This window comes from Cebus imitator, unplaced genomic scaffold, assembly GCF_001604975.1.
Source record: "Cebus imitator isolate Cc_AM_T3 unplaced genomic scaffold, Cebus_imitator-1.0 Scaffold78, whole genome shotgun sequence".
In the NCBI taxonomy this organism is placed as follows: domain Eukaryota; kingdom Metazoa; phylum Chordata; class Mammalia; order Primates; family Cebidae; genus Cebus; species Cebus imitator.
In genome coordinates, this window is record NW_016107393.1 from 2126708 (window position 1) to 2151454 (window position 24747).

A 24747-nucleotide genomic window follows, 5' to 3' on the forward strand; every position below is an offset into this window, starting at 1 on the left:
TATCCACAGCAACAATAGGACAATACAAGACAAAAAACAATTATAATAGCTAAGTTAACAAGAACACAAGAATTTGGTGATGAATTTCACAAATAACAGAGCATTCTAGATTTGAAGGTCACAAGGCAGAAACATATACTTGAGGATTCAAGTGAATTGTAAGATAATATTTCATGTTGTTTTCCCCCCACTTTTGTGGGGCAGGTATGGTAGAAGAAGCAGGAGGCTTCACATGATTTTTGAGCCTATGTGTATACAGTTTTAATTTGTGTGTGTGTGTGTGTGTGTGTGTGTGTGTGTGTGTGTGTGTATTTAAGACAAGGTCCTGCTTTGTTGCCCAGGCTAAAATGCAGGGGTACAATCACAGCTCACTGTAACCTCAAACTCTTGTTCTCAAATGATCCTCCCACCTCAGCCTCCTGAGTAACTGGGACTACAGGCGCATGCCACCATGACTGGCTGTTTTTTAATTTTATTTTTGTAGAAATGGGGCCTTGCTACGTTGCACAGGCTGGTCTTGAACTCCTGTGCTCAAGAAATCCTCCCTCCTTGGCCTCCCAAAGCACTGGGATTATAGGCATGAGCCACCACACCTGGCCAAAGTTAAGTAAGGAATAGAAGGGTCTGGTTAAAAACATATCTGTACCTTACACTGAAAGTAAATCTAATAAGCCACCCATCTTTTTGCTATATCTTTTGGATTTAATGAAAACATGAAAATATTACAGTGTTTCTCCTTTTCACTAGAGTCCGGAGTACTAAAGGAAACTTACAGTGTCAAAAGCTGAAATCAGACTTGGTTTTATGGACACTTTTAGAAAAGATGGCATCATCTTCAAATCTACCACCTTCCTGACTTATGCCCAACGTCATGGCCTCTTCCAGGAAGCACAACAGAACTGGTGGGCTTCCTCCTGGGAGTCATGTTCCGTCTTGCCCTATTCCAAGGCATTCCATTAAGACTATGCACCTTGGATTTTTACATGGGCTTGATACAACTGAAGAAAGGGGCATGGAACCATCTTTTATTAGACAGATCAAAACAGATACTTAGGGCATCTAAATGTACTTTAATTCTACTCATCTTCTCACTGGGAAGAGAGTTAGTTTGGTTAAGGAGCTTATTGATTTCTCTTTAAAAGCAGACCTTAGGAATTTTCTTAGGGAAGTTCTTTTGGCCATATGGCTTTAGCCATATGCTGGATTTTAGCTGGAAGCCTGGTGTTGCCTTAATTAATTAAAAGATATCCCAATGAAATGATTTGTTGGTTCTGTCCTTAAGAAACTACAGATAATTAGCATTATAGGTATGAAAAGATCTGAGTAACAAGTCAATCTGGTCACATAAATAACATAATTGTTTTCTCATATGTAAAATATAGGAAAGCCCTATGTGTTCAGTGCTTCAGACTCACAAATATGGCCTTGACTCCTGGAATGTTATGAGGTTATATATTCTTGTTCATTTTAAAACTATGAGTCAGGATATATTAGTGACTTCTGCAATCGACTTAATTGGTTATGACTTGTATTTTTTAAATATCTAGAATAAGAAAATTAAAGTTTTCTGTTTTGCACATTTGTGTAGGATTATAATATAAAATATATTTCTGTCTGTGGATTGTGGTACAAACAATGTTTGAGAAACACCCATTAGACATTAGACTACTAAGGTAAATTCTATGTCAGCTCACCATGCTGAAGCCAAATCCTGTTTAATGAAAGGATATATATATATGGAGATACCTGCCCTGATCAATTATATCTAAATACAAAGCCTCTTTTATTCTATGTAGCCCAGTAAGACGGAATGGATTTATTTAATCTAGCATAATGCTCCTGAATCTTGTGTTTTGATCAAAATATTCATTTAATGAGACCAGTAGATGTTCACGGAATTTGTGTCACTTTTTTTTGTGTCTTTTTTCATTGGTCTGTAAACAATTCGTGAAAGAAAACACTTCATCAAAAACCCGGATTTTCTGAGGCTTATTTGCATTGTGTACCTTCATATTCTGTGACCTCTGCTTCTTCCTCCTCCTCTCTTTCTTCTTCTCTATAAACTGAAATGGACACACTTTCTTCCTCTTCTGAATAACCCCATTCCTCCTCTGCAGATAGTTTAAAAAATAAGATTTCATTTAAATTCAGCCTGCTGAAATACAGATGTATATACAGCCATGTGGTCACTACATGAATAACTGTTCCTTTATCTTTTTAGGACATAGACTTCCTCACTATAAGAATGAGGAAGCTAATTTAAGATGAGGGCAAGTACAGCCCAAGACTGGGAAGAATATTTGAGTTATGTCCAAGTGTGGCCACTTTCAAAGTTATCACATTTTCAGGACTCATCTACTTCCTTCAAATGATTCAAGGCCAACATAGGCACAAAAGACTTAGTCCCAGAAGGTTACAAAAGGTAGACACATTCTAATACCAACATAAAGAAATAACTGATAAGGACATGTTCTAAGGTAAACAATCACATGAGGAAGAAGAAGAGACTTTGAGGAAACACACACAAACTCATTTCTCCCCTAACTTCTGATCATATACCTTCATGCCGCATGATTTCCACTGTTTGAGGAACTGCGACGGATAGTTTTTCTTCAGCAACAAATCTTTTTTCTTCTACAACAGTTTTCTTAGAGACTTCAGCTTTAAGAAAGCATTAAAGTTGAAGTTTAAAATCAAGAATTTTAACAATTCTCACTTTCTAGGATTTGGGGAAGAGTTGCACAGTACACCACTTTGACTAGCAAAATGGGAAAACAAGTTACATATCACAAGGACATAAACACAAAAGTTCCACTGCAAGTAAGACAACGAATCAGTACAAGTGCAGACCAGATAGAGAAAGCAAGGATAAACACACTGAGAGATTTTTTGTCAGAGGATTGAGGCAAATCCTACCTCGGGGAGGAGGAGCTTTCTTAGCAACAGGAACTGGCACTGCAACTTTCTCCTCTGGGACAGGTTTCTTAGGCAGGGCTGGCACTTTAGAGACATTATGCACTTTTAGAAATTTAATGTGATCTCATTGAAGCCCAATGCAGAACAAAGATATACACCAACAATGCACTCATATCACAAAACTAACAAAATGACTGGAACGTAAAGACAGTTCTTGGGAAGATGGAGAGACAATACCTTTTGGTGGTGGAACTTCTTCCTCTTTCCGAGGAACAGGTTTTCTTTCTTCAGGAACTTTCTTCTTTGGTATTTCTGGCACTTAAAGGACAGTATTGAACTTTAAAATTTGTCAAAAAGGCCGAATAAATGAGCAACATAGAAGTGGCAATTAGAGAAGACATGCAATGAAAGAAGCTTGAAGGAAAGATGAGGCTATTTCATGGAGATGGGATTAAGTACCTGCTGGTGGTGGAGATTCCTCTCTTTGAGTAACAATGGTTATTTTTTCTTCTGTCACAACTCTCTTCTGTACTTCAGGAACTTGAAAAGACATTTTTAAAATTGACTTCATATTTTCTAAAGTAGCTATGTACAGTTTTTTTTTAAGAAAGTAGACAGGTGGATAGACACTTTTGTTCAAATCTCACCACAAAACATTCATTTATGATTAAACTAACACAATAAATAGATAATTAAACACAAAATATTTTGCATCGAAGACAAAAGACAGGGCTTCTTTATTTTAAAAGCCACTGTACCTTTAGCTGGGGGAGCTTCCTTTTTCTTTGCAACAGGAACAGGAATCTTTTCTTCAGGGACAGGTTTCTTTGGCACCTCTGGGACTTGAAGTTTTAGAGACACAATGTTAGTTCAGACATATGTCACTTTTATGAAAGAACATATGCACATACACAAATCTTTATGTAGTACATTAATGTTGTTATAGATTATCTATGCATGAGCAAAATTATCCAGAAAATTTAACTACAGTATTACAAGGATCACAATGTCATAAATATCACAAATAATGTTTTAGAGGCATTTAGGCAAAAATGAGTTATGTAACAGAAAGTTGTGCACAGAATTCATCCTTTATAGATTGATATGACTTTGCTAAAAACAAATTAGTGATTACACAAACAGTCAAGAATGTGGATATAGTATATAGAAAGCTTCTTTGTGCTTTGTATTGAGAAATGGAGTACATAATAACAATGGGTTTAATTTATCTAAGACTATTTTAGATTAAGACTAGGATGTCTTAGAATAGTTGAATCTATGTAACTTATTCCTGTTCCCTACATTTCTTCTCTCTTTTTTGGGGAGTGTGCCTGTAGTGAATTCAAAACTAAGAAAATAATTACTCTACAGTAGGTTAATCTGATACTCATGTGTCAATGACTTTATAGAGCTCTGTGTGCAAAATTTTGTGAGTACGTGTATTTGGGCTTTTTTTCTAAAGTGCTCTAGAGTTTTCCACAGGGTTTTCAACCTAAAAAATGTTTACAGTGTATTTAATTTATCTATTCTAAGAATGAATAATGTTGACTTTTTAATTGGAAGATGAATTTTAACAGCATGCATTATTGGCAGTAATTGTTCTGATTTTAAATAAGATATTGGCAGCTTTTGTGAATCCCTGCACCTCTGCACTTGCATTGTAATATCTTGGTGTAATTATATAGCTGTTCATTTATATATGTATATATTATGCTATATATACATGTAGTATTTATACATATATACATGCTATTATACTATATGTATCTGTTTTATGAGTAAATGAGAGATGCCTCTGTCTCTCCTTTAGAAGACATACATGACTTTGCTGAAAATGAATTAGTGATTATACAATCAAGAATGTGCAGATAGCATATAGAAGAACTTCTTCATGCTTTGTATTGAGAAACAGAGTACATAATAACAATGGGTTTAATTGATCTAAGACGACCTGTCTCAAGTAGCTTTAGCATTAATTAGTATTGGTTTTACTAATATGACCTTTGTATTTAATGGTGAGATAATCAAAAGAATTTTGAAAGAGCCAAGAGTTTGAGAAAGAGAGAAGCATATTTGATTCAGGAAGAAAATAGAAACATTGCAAAGTCAGGCAAAGAGAACACTATTGAAATGTACTATTTTAGTTAGGTCTGGTTTCGCCTAAATTGGACGATGTTGAATTCTTGCTGAGTCTCTCTGTAACTGAACAGATGTGTGCGATTGTAGCTTGAGTGCTTCGTTAAAGTAGTGCCTTTTATCATCAAAAAAATTCCAAACAAACCAAAGCAAGGGACTTGTGATATACCACAGCAGCATGTTTTCATTCAAACATACCTCTATGACAGGTGCTTTGATAGAGGTATGTTTTCTAATTAATTAAGTAACTGAAACATTTATGGCAAATATCAAAGCTCAGTTAAGGTCTCAGGAAAATGAAGAAAGTAAACTTCAAAAAATCTATATGTTCCCCACTCTTGAAGACTCATCACTATTGACTTTGAAGAAGCGTGGCGCTGTGTACGTCTTTATGCAATTAACACTCCGTTCTGCCAAACACTCTCCAGTTGTCAGTGCCTACCTCCACCTCTTCATAACGCATGAAACCGCTTTCATTAAGAAAAAGTTGCATTTACGGATGAACCTTTTTTCCTAGAAACATGTCCGTAGAAGACAAGTTTCACAAACATTTCCTCTTTCTCTAAGAGAGGAAAGATATTAGAAATTTAAGATAGCAGTTTGACATAGCTACTTCCTTTAATAGCACTTTTTGATGATGTCTTATGAGTATTCAGTATAATAAATAAAGTATGTCAAGAGTACGGCACAGAAGCTGACAAATATTAAAAACACAGGAGAATATAAAAGAGACAAAAGACAAAGGCAGCGTAGTACATATGAAAATTGCAGAAAGCAAAAGCCTAGCACTTGGAGCAAAGAGAGCAAAGAGTCTCCCCATCATCAGCTCTGGTGTACCTTTTGGGGGAGCAGCAGGTTCCTTCTTAGGCACAGGAACTGGCTTTTTCTCCTCTGGTACAGGTTTCTTGGGAACCTCAGGAACTTTAAAGATATAATTGTTGAAATAATGTGGAATATTCTAGTCTCCTTCTGATACATTTAAGATTACATTAAAGCATAAATCTTCACTAAGAGTGTGAGAAATTTGTGATAGAAATGAACGCTAAATACCTCAATACCATATAGACATTACATACACTACACAAGCAGACAAAGATCCAGTTAGCATGATCTGGAGTCTAAAATGTTACTAATATTTGTATAACATATTACCACAAGTAAATGAAATCAATATACACAGAATTAAATATAGATGATTTACAGATGGTATTTTGTTAATACACATATCCCATAGAAAAATATACAAGATGGATGCTAAGAATTATTTTTTCACAAATATTATTCTACTTTTAGGTGCCGGGGGCTCCACTTTTTAAGGAATGGGAACAGGGACCACTTCTTCTGGAACTGGTTTCTTAGGTAGCTCAGGGACTTTAAAAGAAATGTGCCATTTTTGAGAAAGTGTGCATCTGACAAGGCATATGTTGTTGTAAGACAGAATCAAATAGAATACAGATTCCCTTTTTATACCAATTGAATGCAAGAAAATTATGCTTTAGAAATGAGGGTAAATGAAGATGGCTGAATGGCTAATTAGAAAATGTAACTGCTGTCATCTTCCTTTAACTGCAGAAGCCTCCACTTTCTCAGGAACAGGTGGGAGCAACCCTTCCTCAGAGGTGCCTGTGTCTGTTCATCAGACACCAGCTTTTTACAAACATTCATAACTATGAAGTTAGGTTTTCTTTTAACCTTTACTTTTACAAAGCAGTTGCATAAACACAATTGTGTTAGATTTTTTGTGTCTTAAATGTTTAACAGTTTGGCCGGGATGAAGGGGGCGGAGCCTTGATCTACAGTGCTTGGAAACTTCTGATTTCCAAGGTGGTGTAAACATTCCCTCCCACTCTGGCTATCAAGGTGATATCGTTGTCCTGGAGTTGGAAAGAGATGTGCAGTAGAACACTGTACGGTATTTCCACCACACAGACACAAAGAAGGAGACAATCTCAGAAACACAGATAAGAATAAAATGCAGTAAAATAGGAGGTAATGAGTTTTGAGTATTTATCAACATTTGAAAATACAATATATTGAACTGTAAATTTATGTAATCTAATTTTTAATAATGGTGGTGTTAAACTACTGGCTGGCAAAATTCCTGAAAATGTAACCATAGGCTCTGGCAGGCTGGTGTGACCTGGCTCCAGGACACTGTGTTTCCAAATAACAGTTTACAAGATTGCAGACTCCCTGAAGCAGGGAAGGGAGCCTCCAATAATTTTCACTTCACGGCTCCCTACCCTTCCTCATGGTTCTTCCCATCCCCCATCACATCATTTGTACATAGTGGCTGTAGGTCTGCAGACGGTGACTAAATCTACTATTTAATGCTAACAGATGTTTATTATAGAATTTGTACTAACTTTTATTGAAAGAGTTTAAACTTAGAATGAATTACTAATACCTTTAGGTGGTGGCTCAACCCTTTTGGAAACGGCAACGTGAATTTTCTCTTCAGTAATAACTTCCTTTTGTACCTCAGGGACTTAAAAATGTACATTTTAATTACTGATACGCCATGTTGTGGGTGGTAATTGAATTTTACAAAGAATATTAAAATAAAAATTAAAACAGAGACAAACATGAAATGAAAGGGATGACAGAGAATTTACAAAGAGACAGAAATGTCTACGTGATCACAAATTAGACAAGAAGAAAGATAAAAATCTGCCTAAAACCCTTTCATTTGAGCCCCCCGATTCCAGTTTGCCTTATACCTGTGACTGACACCTCCTCCTCTGTGTGAGAAGCAAAGAACATCTTTTCTTCTGAAATAACCATCTTCTTTGTATGCACAGCTGGTACTTTAAAAAGAGTAGTTCACATTAGTTTTTTTTTTAGTGCAAGATATCAGATCAAACACATGGATTTTACACTCTAAGTACTTAGACACAGAATGAGTGGGTTAATATTATAGCATGAGAACAAATTTAGTATTGACAAGAAAACAAATCATGTTTGGATCTATAGGGACAGACAACACATGCAGCCTTTATCAGACATTCTTAAATGAGAATCAAATAGACACAACTTCTTCACACACAATGTTGTGCTTTTCCAAATCTGTTAGGGTGTATTTCTGTAAACAAGAGGATAGGGAATATTATATGCAATGGAATGCAATGCATAGTAAAGTTAGCAAACTATTAATTAAACATAAAACCTTCCTTGAAATAAAAAAAAATGTAATTTTAAGCAGAACTAGAAACAAAGTAGATAATGTTATTATTTAAATTAAACATATGTGCAACTAGTGTAAAATTTGTATTATGTAAAAATGTGTTTTGGGCCGGGCGCGGTGGCTCAAGCCTGTAATCCCAGCACTTTGGGAGGCCAAGGCGGGTGGATCACGAGGTCAAGAGATCGAGACCATCCTGGTCAACATGATGAAACCCCGTCTCTACTAAAAATACAAAAAATTAGCTGGGCATGGTGGCGCGTGCCTGTAATCCCAGCTACTCAGGAGGCTGAGGCAGGAGAATTGCCTGAACCCAGGAGACGGATATTGCGGTGAGCCGAGATCGCGCCATTGCACTCCAGCCTGGGTAACAAGAGCGAAACTCCGTCTCAAAAAAAAAAAAAAAAAAAAAAAAAAAAAATGTGTTTTGGTAGTTTCAGATTTGTGAGTTACTTAGCAATATATGTATACATGTCCATACACATAAATAAAAATTTTAAACTTGTAGCTGAAAGACAAAGCTGTATACCTTTCACTTCAATAACTTCTTCCTGTACTGGAACCCGGGAAGGTTTTTGTGGAACAATCTTCTTTGAAACTTCAGGTACTTTAAAAATATGTACAAATATATTTGTATTTTGAAGAATATTGCTTTGCACAAAATTTAAAAGTATCTGATTATATAAATAACTAACGTGAGTATAGATCAGTAAACATATTACTTGTGTACATGGGTACTGGAAACGTTTTAAATGATAATACCTTTGGTGACTTGAACTTTCTCTTCCTCCATTCTTCGAGAAGTCTTTTCAATTTTTTCAATTACTGGCTTCTTTATAACTGCAAGCATTTTAAAGAAATTGCAGTACTTTTAGAATTCCTATTAAAATTATCTCTCTCTGTCTCTCTTTCTCTGTATATATATGTTTACACACACCTATGCGTATATATACAGATATATCTATAATTTTTTAATGAGAGAGATGAGTTTGGTGCTTTGATCTTTATGCACAACTTTGAACTTTAGGTACAAGTTTCTGTACTTAACATATTTTGATTACATTTATTTTAAATTTACTATTACAATTTTTATCTTTTAATACTCTTAATTAAATGAATTAGATAGAAATTTTAAGAAAAAAAATCATTGACACAATAAAGCTTAGAGAAGAAGTTGTGCCTATTGGATTGAACTGCTGATTTATACGTTGCTGCCAAACAAGCCATGATAATGATGTTGATGCTCCAGTCAATTTCAATATTTCCATTTACTTACCTTTAGGAGGTGGTGGTGCTTTCTTTTCAGGTACTTTGGCTGGAACTTTTCTCTCATGTGGTTCTTTAATAAAAACACAGGAATAAGAAGGGAATGCTTAAATTGGTAAGTTCTCTTAGGTTGTGTTAATTGCAAATCAGATAAGGGAAGGATAATGTACAATTGTGTAAAATACTGTATTTGGGATCATTATTACCAACACAATTCTTAGGGCTACGTTTTGAAGCAGGATCAAGCTATATTTTACTTTTACTACTAACAAGATAGTAAAAGTAAAACTTGAATTTCTGCATTAGAAATTAGCACTTGCAATTTAGTCTCAGTAATAGGACTAAATGACTTAGTTTGTAATGTCAAAGCATGAAAGTAACTCTGAAGAAAATAACTTTTAAAAGATTTCTAACCTTAAAAAAAATCTAAGATCATTTCATCCATTTCACAGAAACTGCAAATCAGGTTCATGGCATTGAAAATTTAATGAACTGAGCAAAAATGAGCGAAAGCAGGGAACGGGTCACTCAGTTTATACACACCTTCATAGACCTCCTTTTGAACTTGAATCACTTCCCTTTCTTGGTAAGTCTCCTCCCACTCTTCCTCCCCTTCGTCGTAACCTTCTTCCCTTTCATAGTATTCTTGCCCTTCTTCAAAATCTTCTTCCCATTCCTCGTGAACCTCCCTTTTAGCTTCTACCTTGATCTCTTCATAGTCTTCATCTGGTTCTTCATAATAAGGTTGCTCAAATGGCTCTGTGTATGGTTCCATCTCCAGTTCGTCATAAGGTTCTTCGAAAGATTCAATGAAGACTTTCTTCTCCTTGTGGATGACTTGCTTTTTCTCATACATGGCTTCTTTTTCTTTCTGAACCTCTTTCTGTCTGGTTATAGTCATTATTTTTACTTCTTCAGCTTTAGAGGATACATCAATGATTTCAGGAGCTAAAATAGATAAAGATAATATAAACATATTAATTCTATCCATCCAACCACCTCAATAAACAAAAATCTACCTAGTCAAACAATATCAGTATTTCAGATCTCAGTATTTTATTGATAATTTTTTTATTGGTTCCATTTAAATTTTATTGACTATGGAACACAGTAGAGTATCGAGACACATTCTACTCTTGATTTGAGGACGTTTCCAGTGTGAAAAAAAATGGATTCAATAAATATTATGAAGCGGACACATCTTCCATTATTCTATAGGAGCTCCAGTTTGCAGAACCCCTAGTTTCTTCCAATGGAATATTTTAATATTCGATAAGTTTATGGAGTTTATATTTAATGCTTATGCAGATAAGCTTTTAAAAGAGTTCTGATTATTATTTCAAACACAGTTCTAATTTTAAACCTACATTTTTGACTACTGCATGGGATCCCTTGGTCAGTTTAATAAAAACATTTAAAATTATGTAATCAAATCAATTAGGTACTTTTAGATAACAGATTTTAAAAGTTCTTAAGGGCTTTCATTACTTATATGACTCTTAACATTTGTGTTAACTACAATAATAATAAAAAAAAAAGAAATGGCTCCTTCTGTCTAGCCCTCACTGCTTCTTTCTCTGAGGCCATCGCACAGAGGCAGCATAAACATCTGCCTGGGTTTCCTTTCCTGGGAAAGGGGCGATAGGAAATAGCCATCATTTCTAATGCTAAATTTAACATAGCAGAGGAGACTGCACAACTTTACAATTAATTGGAAGCCTAATACTTAAAATAAGAATAGTCAGCAGAAGTGTAAATCTCAGAAATAAACAGAATAAAAATATTTAATAATTTTAGTTACCTTTTGCTGGAATTAAGGTGGTAGGAGGTGGAGGCTTCTTGACAACCTCTGGGAGTTTAAAAACATAAAAATGTGAGTTTATTTTTAGATTACATTATTATTAATGTTTACTAATCCTGTACATCATTGTTAGTTGTTTGTAGGAGCTATGACTACTAATAATACACCACCCATTCCAGGAATCATAATAATCTTTTTATTATTTCCAAATCTAGCTCATTAGAAATACTATGCAATGCTATATTAACAAAAATCAAACATGAAAAAAGCCAAAGTTTTATTCTAGTTGAGATTTATTTAAGACAATTTAAATTGGTTCTAGTTTAGATTGGTTTATAACTTAACATTAAGCATGAAGAGAATATTCAGTATGTCCAATGCTAAAAATAATGCAGTAGACATTTTCAATTATTAACTACAAAGTTCATGAAATATCCATGCTTTTTGAGCGTCCTCTTATTCCATGATGTTTCACAAATGACCACTCAGAAAAGTGAATGATGAATGATGCCTTGTGCTTCCATATTTTCCGTCTTTATGGAGGTTGTTGTTCTCTAATCTTAGTTGAATGGGTTAAAACTATTTGTTTAAATTTAGCTACCCAACTGTCTTCCTAAAAATTTTCCAGGATATATTGAAAGTTAAAGTGATTTGAATTGATCCTCCTTCATAAAGTATTTTTCTGCTAATATTGATATTTAGATCAAGTAAATCAGGGAGGATACTGAGTTGGGATGCAGCAACCTCTTAAAATTAGCACCAATCCTAGATCTTTTATTGATGTGACTTTATCAAGACCAGCTATTGGGTACTTCCATGTTCATTTCAGCATTATGCACAAAGACCAAGTTATGGAAACACACTCAGTGTCCATCAATGGATGAATAAATAAGGAAAAGGTGGTATATACGCACACAATAGAATACTATTCAGCCTTATAAAAGAAGGGAATTCTGTCATTTGTGACAACATGAATAGAATTGGAGATTATGCTAAGTGAAATAAGCCAGGCACAGAAAGACAATGACTGTAAGTTCTCATTTAAATGTGGAACCTAAAAAAGTTGAACTCATAAAGAGTAGAATGATGATTACAGAGGCTGGGGATTTAAGGGAATGGAGAGATGTTGATCAAAGGGTACAAAATCTTAGCTAGACAGGAGGAATAAGGCGTTTCTTGAGATCTGTTGCACAGAGTGGTGAATATAGTTAATAATAATGTATGGTACATTTCAAAATCACTGAGAGTAAATTTCAAATATTCTCATCACAAAAATGTTAAGTATTTGAGGTGATTGATATGTTAATTAGCTTAATTTAGTTATTCCATATTAAATTCACAGATCACAACATCATTTTGTATCCCAGAAATATACATACAATTGTAAATTGTCAATTTACAATAAAACAAAACAAAACAAAAAGACTAGCTGTTGGACTTCTGGGCAAGACCTTCTTTAAATTATCATCCAGAAATAACCAGAATACACTGGTGGTCTCATTGGTTCCCAGGGGCTCAGGAGGACAGGAAAGAGAAAAGGGAGAAAAAAGGAAGTTGAGAGAGTGAGGACTGAGTCAAAGAAGAGAGTGAAAGTGAGCCAAGGGTGAGGTACCATTTTGTGACTGCAAACTCTTACCCTTCTTTCACCCTCCACTATTTAGAATTTAAATGCTTTAGCTAAGAAAAAAGTCTTAAGAGTGCTTTTTGATTAATTAATTACAATACCTTCACGTGGTGTCACCTCTTCTTTGGGCTTTGCAACAACCTTTTTGGCATCTTTCTTCACAGCCTTTTTGGTAACTAAAAAAGAAGATTTCTGGTGTAAGTAACTAAAATGCTTTCAGGAAACTAGGAATTTAATTGAAATATTTTATTTTTCCATATGCCGATAGTAGTGAGATTCTGCACATTACCACAAGATATTTGTTTTGGAAAGATCTTGGACTACATGCAAAAAAAAATGATTTTGGAGGGATATAGAAAATGTACTATAATCTTACATCTTCACTGATTTTATGTCTGCTGACAGTTAAAGTTTTCAAAACATGGATTGTGAATCTAAGTGATAATCATAAACAGAAAAGTACCCATTTCCATCCTTGTTTCACTTACGGCTAAAATCAAATGTGTTAGGCGGAAGAGTAACAAGTGGGTTTAAAGTCCTTTGTTGTTGCTGCCGCTACACCGTAAAAAGGTTCCTAATCATACTTGATTATGGCCTCTCATATTCATGAATAAAGAACAATCATTTTTAATTTTTAAAACATTATTTAACTTCTCAAATTTCACAGTGAGTACTCAAACTTAGCCATGTTGACACCACCAGTCAAAGAACAAATCATTCTTTAAGATAAGTCATTATTTTCGACAACGGAAATAGAAATGGAAATCCAATTTATGATTGTTGATTCTTGTTCTTCCCTGCTCTCACAGCTAGATAAAATGTTTATGTTCATATGAATCTTAAAAATGTTTCTCTTTGTTATTGAGGTCGCATTAGTCACAAATTGGAAGTTTCTAACTAAATTTCCTCTGAGGTTGGCTGAAAAATAGGTCAAGTGTTTAATGCCAATTATAGTAGGTATTAGGGGCCTACCATGTCACACTCTCGAATCTACTACATTAATAGTGACTTAGCTATAGAAAAATATGATTTTGACATATAGAATTTTTTTCTGACCATGCTGGGAGAATTCTGACAGCATTTCTGAACTCCCTATAACTCCAGAAAGTCCCAGGAAATCTGTTGTCTAATTTAGTTGAGAAGTTTTGGGACACAAATAGTACAATTTCTCTACTGCGTACTTGAGAGGAGCAGTTCCTTGGAATGCTTAAGGTCTCTTTATTGGTAAACTCATGACTTAGGTACAAAAGAAGTTGAATATTTAATAAGTATTCTAAATCATATTTTTTGTAACAAAATAGTAAATTTTAAAGAGTAGTTAATACTATAACTGAGAAAACCTCAAGCTATAATTTGCAATTTGACTGTAAAGTACTATGGTTTACTTCACAAGCTGCACTAGAAATTCCATTATTCTTTTCATTACACATAGTAGTTAGGAAAATATGAAACATAAATTCTTCACTAATGTTTCAGCAATTCCATTAAAACAAAATATTTTAATACCAAGCATGGTATTTTGTTTGATGATTTTCAGAGTTTTAAGCACATGTCTTATGCATTTAGTTAGCTAATACTTAGAGGAAATAATTCAGTTTGAAAGGCAATTCCACTTCTTGACCACTAGAGGGCCAATGTGTCGTATTAAGCAACATTTTCAGTATCCCACAGTGAACTTATTTTGACATCTAGGTAGACGAGGTATAATACCTTCAATACGTTTTGCTGGGGGTTTCTTGTCTTCGGGTGTTGGTAGCAAAAGAGGGATAGGAGGAGCAACCACAGGTGGGATTTCTGAAGAAAATAAATGCTGTTAGCAACATGTTTTAGTTTCTTATTTTGTGTAAAGTATAATGAACAGCCTCATGCATTTCTTTCAGAACTTCAAAGGTATTATAGTACCAATTCATCAATCAGAACAAATAAAAGTAGCATCTATTTATAACTGAAACTACTTTTTATTTTAACTTTAATTTTTAATTGCACATTGAAGAATATGACATGGAAGGGTTTGTTCTGACTCTGCTGCAGTTTGGGCATAGGCATATAATTTTGTACAAATTCCTAGTGCTAGAATATGACTGCTCCAAGCTTAGATGTTGAGATGCTGGGTCTTACCTTCTGGTGGTACTGCTCTGATAGGCATGGTAGGGATTGGAACCCTGGAGTCAGGAATGTCTGGAAAGGGATGTGTAATGATTAGCATAGAGAGACTGAGAACAAGCTATTTATTAGACAACTAAGATGTGTTTGATTTATTAGACTCTAAGATATGTCAGGCATATCTAATGGCAGAATCTAATATACAGATAAAATAATATTAGTATTTTTCTGTATGCAGCCACATAGACAAGTTTTATTCACTGTGAAAATTTGTTTTATTCTGTGGCCATTCTATTTGGCATGATTCTAGCATCAGCGGATGAGACCTTATTATCTCTAATTTGCCAAACTCACAAAGTCTAACATTTTATTATTTGACTGAAAGTAATTTTACTGAATAACACTTTTATTGAAAAATATTTTACTTACAAGAGAAAGATACCTTATACATTTTAGTTTGGCTTCTGTGATTTACAAAATTATGCTGAATTTATTGTAAGCAGGAATTGATTTTTACAAAACAACTTACCAGGAGGCTTCAGCTCAAGTTTGATTTCTGCAAAATAAAAAGATGATAGTTTTGTGTTAAGAATGGTATTGGTAGGTTATGTGTTTCATAGATGGCAGCGTGGCTTTCAGATGGCGCTTCCTCACCTTTCGTTGTTAGGTACAGCTCTGCTGTGCTTCTTGCTTCACCTCTTGGCTCCAGCCGAGCGATGACCGAGTAGACTCCTAGGGAGAAAAACCATCCAACTTATGTTTTCTGTATGTTGCAAATAACACTTCTTTACTTCAATATACGTATGTGTTTATTTACACTTGTCTTTTCTAAAAAAGTATTCTAGATACAATTAGAGTATGAGCACATACAAGGGTAGAAATACAGAAAACAAATGAGGCTTAAATTTTACATTCACTGGAAAACTGTCAATGAAATCACCTTCATCATCTGGGGTCACATTGTGGATGGTCATATAATGGCAGCGGCCATCATTCCTGAAGTTGTATTTCTGGCTCTCTGTCAGTTCTGTTGGTCCTTTGTACCAAGTCACAATGGCATCATCAAAGGACACTTCACACTCGAAGGTGGCAGACTGATGCTCACTCACCACAATGTTCTGAATTCGCTTAGTAAACTGAATTGGTTCAGCTGTTTAAATACAAAGAGAGTTCAAAGTTAGATTACAGAGAGAGGAATTTCTTTTACTTGCTTTTATCTCAGATACTTAAAATCTCCATCATTGTACCCAGTTACAAAATGGTAAGAAAAGTTCGAAAATCCAACATGAGAAGAAATGCTCTTTGCAATACTAACAAAAAATTATCCCAATTCTTAAGTGTATTCCTGTTGGATGAATGTAGAAAAGTATAAAGAAATTATTGAGAATCCTTAAAATATTTATATAAAGGAAATATTAAAGAGAGCTTATGACCTAAAGTTAAATTTTAAAAGTGTTAGGGTATGCAAACTTAATTTTACTCTACAACTTATTCCTCTGTGAAATTCTTTTTTACCTCAGTAAAATAATATTTGCTATTCGGGATCTAGAATTGTTTATCTAATATGTACAATTTTTCCTGTAAAAAAATTTCAAACTCAACGGGAAATCTGCACTTTTCAATTAAAAAAAGAAAATTTAGAGTTCAGAAATCTGTTTTTTAAGTACATTTGGGTACACACAAAAAATGGCATGAGTGTTTTCTAGAAAAGGCTGGAGAGGAGGTTCTTATATGTGTAATAGTACCACAAAATCTTAGAATCACAGCCCTCTGGTGAGCTTTATTTACTAAAGAATTATATTAAAAACATCAATTATTTAAAAAAATAATTTGTACTTGCAGCTGGACCTTTAACTTGAAAACCATTGAAAATACTGATATTAATTGCAAGGTAAGTCAGAAAAGTTGACATGCTTATGTAAATGAAATGTCATATATTTTTGTTTCAGCAACTACAAACGGGCATCAATAGCTGAAAGCAGATGCTACTGTTATAACCAAAATTTTTCTCAATACAGTTTGAGGGTGTCTTTGGAAAATGTTTATAATCAATTAGGAAATAAATGTTACTCCTAAATTCTGAGATTTCACTTAATTTCAGAGATTCAGACGGTTGAAACATAATCTGAAAATGAAATAAATATTTTTGAAAAATAGCTGCTAATTGCACATGACATGTTAATTTTTTTTTTTTTTTTTGAGACAGAGTTTCGCTCTTGTTACCCAGGCTGGAGTGCAATGGCGCGATCTCGGCTCACCGCAACCTCCGCCTCCTGGGTTCAGGCAATTCTCCTGCCACAGCCTCCTGAGCAGCTGGGATTACAGGCACGCGCCACCATGCCCAGCTAATTTTTTGTAGTTTTAGTAGAGACGGGGTTTCACCATGTTGACCAGGATGGTCTCGATCTCTTGACCTCGTGATCCACCCGCCTCGGCCTCCCAAAGTGCTGGGATTATAGGCGTGAGCCACCGCGCCCGGCCTGACATGTTAATTTTATCCACACAATTTTTTACAGAGAAAGTCAGACTAGGTCCTATAAACAAAATATCATTTCCTAGCCAAGATCCTCCAGATTTACATCTATGAGATCCTGTCTTTTTCTAGATTTCTTTGACAGTCTTAAATATGAGAATCATGAAGTTTAGACTTTAAACAGAAATAACTATTAAAGATTATGTGTTAGATGACATTAAAATCTGTAAGAACTATGCAAAATAATGGACACTTATTTGAATATTTCCCATGTGCTTTTGTATTAACTTTGAGATGTGAGTGAATACTATGAGAACACGTGTTGGGAAGTAAGAACACATGACCACTTTAACGTGTATCTAAAGGCAGGGTTGCAGGGGTCCTGCACAATGTTTGCCATTGATCTATGCTGTACCACAAGAACACCCTAGTGTTTCACGCACCTTCAATTCTGAGCTCTGCTGAAGTTTCAAGGTCTTCATATTTGCAGGTGTACTGACCCTGGTCTTCGGCTCGAACATCTGCAATGGTCAATTTATGGACTTTGTGTTCCACTTCTGTTTTATGTCTACCTTGCAGTTTAAGGATTCTGCCATTTCTGAACCATTCAGATTTTACATTTGGTACAGAAAATTGGCATGTCATGGTGCAAGTCTGGCCTTCTTTCAAAGTCACATCCTGAAGATGCCGTTCCCATGCAGGCTCTGTTCATATGATACAACACATGTGTTGGTCAATATCATATGCAGATATGCTCAACAGTAATTTAAAACTCACAAATATTTTATAAGCCTTTTCTGACTTACCAATTACAGTTAGTTTAGCGCTAGCGATGTGTGGACCACAAACCAATCGATAATTGCCCTGGTCTTTAAGTTGACAATTTTTGACTCTGAGTATATGTCGGTCACCATCGATGCTTATTTCAAATTTATCACTGGGTTCCAGTTTTACAGTGCCTTTGTACCATGAAAGCTTGATTTCTGGATAATTAATTTTAATGTCAATTTCAAAGATGGCATCATTATCTTTCAAAACAGTCTGATTTTCAATGTCCTTGACCAGAGTGACAGGCTAGAAGAATAAAGAATTAAAACCCATTTGTTACTCTTTCCCTTATAGCAATACTCAATAATAACTTCTTCATTTTATTATCAGCATAATTCTTTTTACCTCTGTCTGTGACAGTCTTTGCTGAATAAATGATACAAGTTCTTCAAATTCCTTTTCGTCCTTCTCTGACCTCTCTATTTCCTCAATTTCCTGAGAAGAACAAAAATGATAGGTATTACATATAAAACAAAATTTGATCTAGAGGATGCATGACTATATTCAACTTCCATTCTGGATGCCGATTAGGTTATATTAAATGGTAACTGTAGGATTCTGGTAATTCAAAGGGAATATGTTAGATGTTTCAAATGTGATCATTTTTAGGATGATGCTATATATGAAGAAGCATACCAGTCTATGTGTCTCTTCTTCTTGGCTTTGCTTTAGCAGTTCAAATGCTTGAAGAAGACCTCGGAAGTCAGTGATTCCATACATACGGGCATATTTTTCATATTCTTTAGGATCAACATTTTTGAGAAGTTCCATGATATCAATCTCCTCTTCTTCCCCAGCTCCTTTCTTTAAGACTGGAGTTCTAAATAAAATTTAAAATATAAGGATAAATCACCTGTCTTCTATTTATTTTTAATTGTCTATCATTATTCAAAGAGTATGCATTTCATGAAGGTTTCCTGTGTTCTTTATTCAAGAAATATTAATTCACCATGTTAGCTGTAAAAAAATTTAAAAGTGTGGGCTTGGAGTTGGAGTGGATTAAGATCAGATGGATTAGGACCATTGCTATAAAATACAGATGTTTGGAAAAAAAATTTTAAGAAAGGAAAGAATAATGGAAGTATTTCTGTAAACTTTATAACCAAAGAGGCTAGTTAATGAATTATAATATCAGAAAAATAATAATAGCAATGGAAAATTTTAATAATAGAATAGTATATGTATCATGGAAGAGGTGTGGAAATTGAATGTGGATTTATTTCAATAATTATGTCAAAAATAAATCATATTGAAATATATGATAATTATGGAAAATGTTTAAAACAGTTGTTCTAGAGAACCATTCATAACATAAGAAATCATACATACAAACAAAAATTTCCACCCTAGGCACAGACAATACTAGGGTTTCTTTATAGGCCATTTCTTTTTGTTTAAAAATCTTAATAGACATTCACCTCATTCTTAAAACTTTCTCTTAAATTCAGAAATTGATTCTAATGAAACAAGGACACCCAAATGTTGTATATTTGCTTATCTGCTTCTGTTAAAATGTCTATATGCCCATGTTCTTTAACAATCTGAATCTTGAGATGGATGGTCCATGCCTCTTGAGAGATTCCTTTTGTGAGTGGGACACTACAGTCATCCCTCTGTATCCATGGAGGATTGGCTCCAGGAGGCCATGGCCAGATGCTCAAGTCCCTGATATAAAATGCCATTGCATTTGCCTGTAACCTAGGCACATCCTCCCATATTCTTCATCTCTAGATTACTTATAATATCTAATACAAAGTAAGTGCTCTGTAAATGGTTGTTATGCTATATTGTTTATTTGTGTTTTTAAATTTTTTGTCCTTTAATATTTTCCACTAGGGCTGGTTGACTGTGGATGTGGAACTCCTTTATACTGAGGGCTGACTGTATCATCTGTGGTTTTTATTGAACTCACTTTTTAAGCATGGCTCTAAGGTCACCTTCAATTTTCTCTTGTTTCTTTCTTTCATCCACCTGTAAGTTAACATTACTTTCAATTTCACCATGTTTATTAAATGCCACACATCGATATAACCCAGAATCTGTTTTTGTGGTGTCTCTAATCTCCAGTTTTGCTTCATCGCCTTTTTGGTGGATGAAGACACGGCCTCCTTGGTTCAGCTGTCTCCACTTCCCTTTTGTCCATTTAACATTTGGGATTGGGTCACCTCCGACTTTTGCAATGAAAGTTGCAGTGGTTTCTAGGAAATGAATAAAGATGTAATTTTGTAAAATCAGTTCTTCCAAAATTAAATCATGGGTAAAAGGTACAAGATAGATGAACATGTACATTTCATGAAGTACACTTACTTTCTATGACTCTGATACTCTGAGGTTCTGACACAAAAAAGAGTCTCCCATCTACCGCAGCTTTCTTGGCTGCTGGGGCTGCAACTGGTTTGTCTGAAAAAACATTTACATGTTTTGTTAATACGATCACTTCAAAATTTTAATAAATATTCCCCTTTGTAAAATAAGCCTCAGAAGGTTGGCCATGTCATAAGTAAGTCCTGCAGAATTCTCTCTTTATGTGAGGGTGAGTTACAGAAGATAAAGCAGTTTCTCAGACATTTATACTAACGATAGCTATCAAAAGTTGAATTCTAATCATATTAGTAGTGTCAATATTTTTAGACTTGATTTTATTTTTTCCAGGTGTATCACACCAGCTTACTTTCTATCACATTATTATAGCATCATTTTTGGAACTGCATTAATTACATCTTATTGGATGTAGTGAAAAGAAGTTCAAGAAATAAAGTGGCAAACTTGTAGTAATTTCAGATAAATTGTATTGAAATTATTTCTGTTAAATTATCTGATATTTCAGTTATAATAAGGAGTCTACAAATTACAGATGGGCAACAACTGATATTTCTAAAAATCAAATTCCATTTCTATTGAAATTGTAATAAGCAAATAAACATGAGTGGTTGCTGGCTTAAGCTACATAATACTTTTGAGGTGTCTATACCTTTAATGGTCACTTTTGATTTGGTAGTGTCACTTCCAGCCACATTTGAAGCTTTGCACACATAATCTCCTGAATCTGCTTTAGCCACATCTCGGAGTTCCAGTACAGCTGTCCCACTAGCAAAGCTGAAGCTGCATCTGTCTGAAGGCTTTATTTCTCTACCAGCCTTCAACCACTGGATCCTAATCGGCTCAGATCCCTGGGCATGGCAGCTGAGCTGCACGAATTCTCCTTCACTCACTGTTACTGGAGTAAGGTGCTGATCAAATACAGGTGGCTTCTTAGGTTCTGGAATTGAAAAGGTATTTTTATGAGGAAGACAGAGGCAAAAGTATTAAATTCTATAAGAGAAACAAATAAAAACCTTTTTGCCTCTAACGTGTAACACTGGTTGCTGCAGTAGAACAGAATTATGTGCCTGGTTTATGCCTCTCTAAAGACAATAGTTTAAATTTGTTCAATTTTTTAAAAAGATAAAGGTTTAAAAACAAGCAAAGAACACGTGACACACTGCCCACAAATTGCCCCATCATCCGTGTCCTGATTAAGCACTGCAGACGTTGGCAGTTACTATAAACTTCTCTGCCATATAGCACACTATTAATTCTCTCAAACCTGTGTACAGCTGTGTTTTTGCTGAACCCTGAAAATGAAGGGCTTATTTGGGAAATCTGCTTATCTACAGCAGGAATGATTGCTACCCTCTAGGAAAGAAAGCCAGCATTTGAGTAATATATGAGCCCACATATAAATATATGATTTTCTCTGATGTTCATCTTTAGCTATTAAATGCAGCCACGGTAGGATTTAAAATCCAATTTTAGCCCAAGGGAATTAGGAGTTGAAGCTCAGTGTTTAACTGAAAAACAGTAATGAAGACATTGATGAGTAACATGATAGGAAGGCCGTGTACAACTCAGCATTATGTAATGATTTTATTCAATGGTTCTGAGACCTGTACCTAGAAAGAAAAAGGCCATTTTTTTTTTTTTTTTTTGCTATTGCAAAGGCTAAAACTTCTGATGTCTACCCTTTAGAAAATTTTTATAAATAACCTCAGAATTCTATAGAAAGCATTTATCTGCCCATGGTAAAACCATCATGAATGTAAATCATGAATATAAGCCACTGCTAAGTATATATTTTTCATTTTATTAAATGTGTTTTAAAACTAAGTGCATCTAAATTCCATTAAATGAGTGATGAAATTGGAATTTTAAGACATCTCAGTGACGTTAATATTATTTAATATTACTTATTATTGATATTAACCTATTAATAATAACTATCTGTGCACTCTCAGATAGCCAACCAGATCATCAGAGTTGGTAATTAATTCCAAGCTGCTCCAGGAGGTTAGTTTTTAACGTGATTTTGATGAAGCTATGTTTTAATTATCTTGAAGCCGTTACAGTGAAGAGAAGCAGATAAATATGTTCTTAAACAACATGGTCTATTTCATTGCCTCAAGCTACAATTGTGTATTTAAATACATCTTCCATAATGATATGCAATCTTTCTACTCATTATTTTTCTCTTGGGGCATTACCCTTTTGTTTGGGATTAATATTTGTTTGCAGTTCAAAAGCTTTGGGAATATACATTAAACAATAATCCCTTAAAATGTACTTAGAAAAGAGAAAATTTCAGACTGTGATATAACTCATAATAAGTCAGGTTAGTGTGACATTTGGTGATGAACACTAAAAAAATTTCACAATGAATGTGCTTCATAAAAATATATATGTGTCACGTATGCACACATTTCAGAGTACGCTGAAACTTCTAACTACCTAAGGGAATTTTGGGATGTGATTTAGAAACCTAAGATATTAGTCCATTTGTTAAATGGCTCCTCCTTCAGGGAGCCACATAATTAAATTACGGTAATATATATTTTTAGTAAACATATGGAGTAATAAATACACAGCTAAATAACGTGTATTTATATTTTTTATAACTTACTTGGTGAAAATACCATAAGAAATGCACATGGCTGTATAATAGGCAGTGTGGAAAAACACAACAGGCTGGGGCTGTGAGGATAGCTCACCTTTGATGACAATTGAAGATGTGCAGAGAGCAGAGCCTGCATCATTGGACACTTTGCACGTGTACAAACCAGCGTCATCCATGCCTGCTTTCCTGACTTGCAGCACTAATGTGTTGTTCTTGAACGTTATTTCACAGTTAGACGTTGGTTGTATCTCTATATTGTTTTTGTACCAGGTGACAGTTATAGGCTGGGAACCAGCCACACGTCCCTCAAGTTTGAAAGAATTCCCTTCTGTTTCTTCTACTGTCTCTGAGAGTTTTTTAGTGAAACTTGGTGGGATGAGCCGCTCTGTAAGAAATTGCAAGGACAAATAAAGTAGAGTCCAGAAGCAGATTACTAATATTAAGCTTTTCAAGAAAAAAACCCTCATATTTTTAGTTAAAAATCAAGGCTAACAATATACTATATCAGTGTATGTTCATAAACATGTCAGTCTCCTTCCACAAGCTTATTCTAAAATGTTCTTTGACTTACAAGGTGGATGATAAGAATAACTCTTAGCCATTTAGAACCACAAATTTGTAAAAAGAAGGGGTAGTCTTAGTATCATCTGGAATATATAAAGTTTTAGAACTACAGATTTTAAGCTAGGTGCATAGCTCATGCCTGTAATCCCATCACTTTGGGATGCCAAGGTGGGTGGATCACTTGAGATCAGGAGCTCAAGACCAGCCTGGTCAACATGGTGAAGCCCCATATCTACCAAAAAATACAAAAATTAGTTGGGTGTGGTGGTGCATGCCTATAATCCCAGCTGTTCAGGAGGCTGAGGCACGAGAATCACTTGAACCCAGGAGGCAGAGTTTGCGGTGAGCCAAGATCATGCCACTATACTCCAGCCTGGGCGACAGAGTAAGACCCTGTCTCAAAAAAAGAAAGAAATACAGATTTTAAAAAAATCACTTTTTCTCTAGATACTTATTTCCTCTTAGACATTTTCTTTTCATTTGTTTAAAAATGTTGTTCTAAGTTGCATCCATCATCATAAAAACTACCCCTCAGGATACACTGCAAAATGATGACACTTGTTGGACCACTTGCAAAATAAAGGATACCTTTTATATTCAGCTGAGCTGTGCAAGAGTCTTTTCCCACTTCATTCACAGCATAGCAGGTATATTGTCCAGAATCTCCTTTGTCTACTTTGAGGACTGTCAGGTGGGCGCTGTTTTCCAGATAACTAATCTGGTAGTTTCCGCCACTTCGTATCTCTCTGTTGTCTTTGGCCCAGGTGACCTTTATCGGTTGTGTGCCCATGACGTGGCACTCAAAGTCAGCACTTTCTCCCACCACAGCATCCACAGGGGCAAGGGGGATGTCAAAGAAGGGTGGGTTCTTCCCCTCTAATAGTGGAGCAGAAAGACAAGGTTTCAGGCTCAATATCTGGACCAT

At 34.9% G+C, this 24747-nt stretch overlaps 1 protein-coding gene across 1 annotated transcript in view; it reads right to left on the reverse strand.

Moving 5' to 3' along the window:
- TTN (titin) overlaps positions 1-24747 on the reverse strand; it is a 271326-nt gene that overhangs the window by 149337 nt on the left and 97242 nt on the right. The window contains 30 exon segments of the mRNA XM_037740043.1: positions 2007-2111; positions 2560-2661; positions 2917-3000; positions 3154-3234; positions 3376-3456; positions 3675-3758; positions 5890-5973; positions 6340-6423; positions 7460-7540; positions 7773-7859; positions 8763-8840; positions 8996-9073; positions 9510-9572; positions 10043-10447; positions 11301-11348; positions 13026-13100; positions 14635-14718; positions 15043-15102; positions 15557-15583; positions 15682-15759; positions 15968-16177; positions 17944-18204; positions 18307-18574; positions 18674-18763; positions 18965-19148; positions 20241-20526; positions 20636-20728; positions 21300-21587; positions 23353-23643; positions 24411-24698. Of these exon segments, the coding sequence (XP_037595971.1) occupies positions 2007-2111; positions 2560-2661; positions 2917-3000; positions 3154-3234; positions 3376-3456; positions 3675-3758; positions 5890-5973; positions 6340-6423; positions 7460-7540; positions 7773-7859; positions 8763-8840; positions 8996-9073; positions 9510-9572; positions 10043-10447; positions 11301-11348; positions 13026-13100; positions 14635-14718; positions 15043-15102; positions 15557-15583; positions 15682-15759; positions 15968-16177; positions 17944-18204; positions 18307-18574; positions 18674-18763; positions 18965-19148; positions 20241-20526; positions 20636-20728; positions 21300-21587; positions 23353-23643; positions 24411-24698 (4128 nt within the window).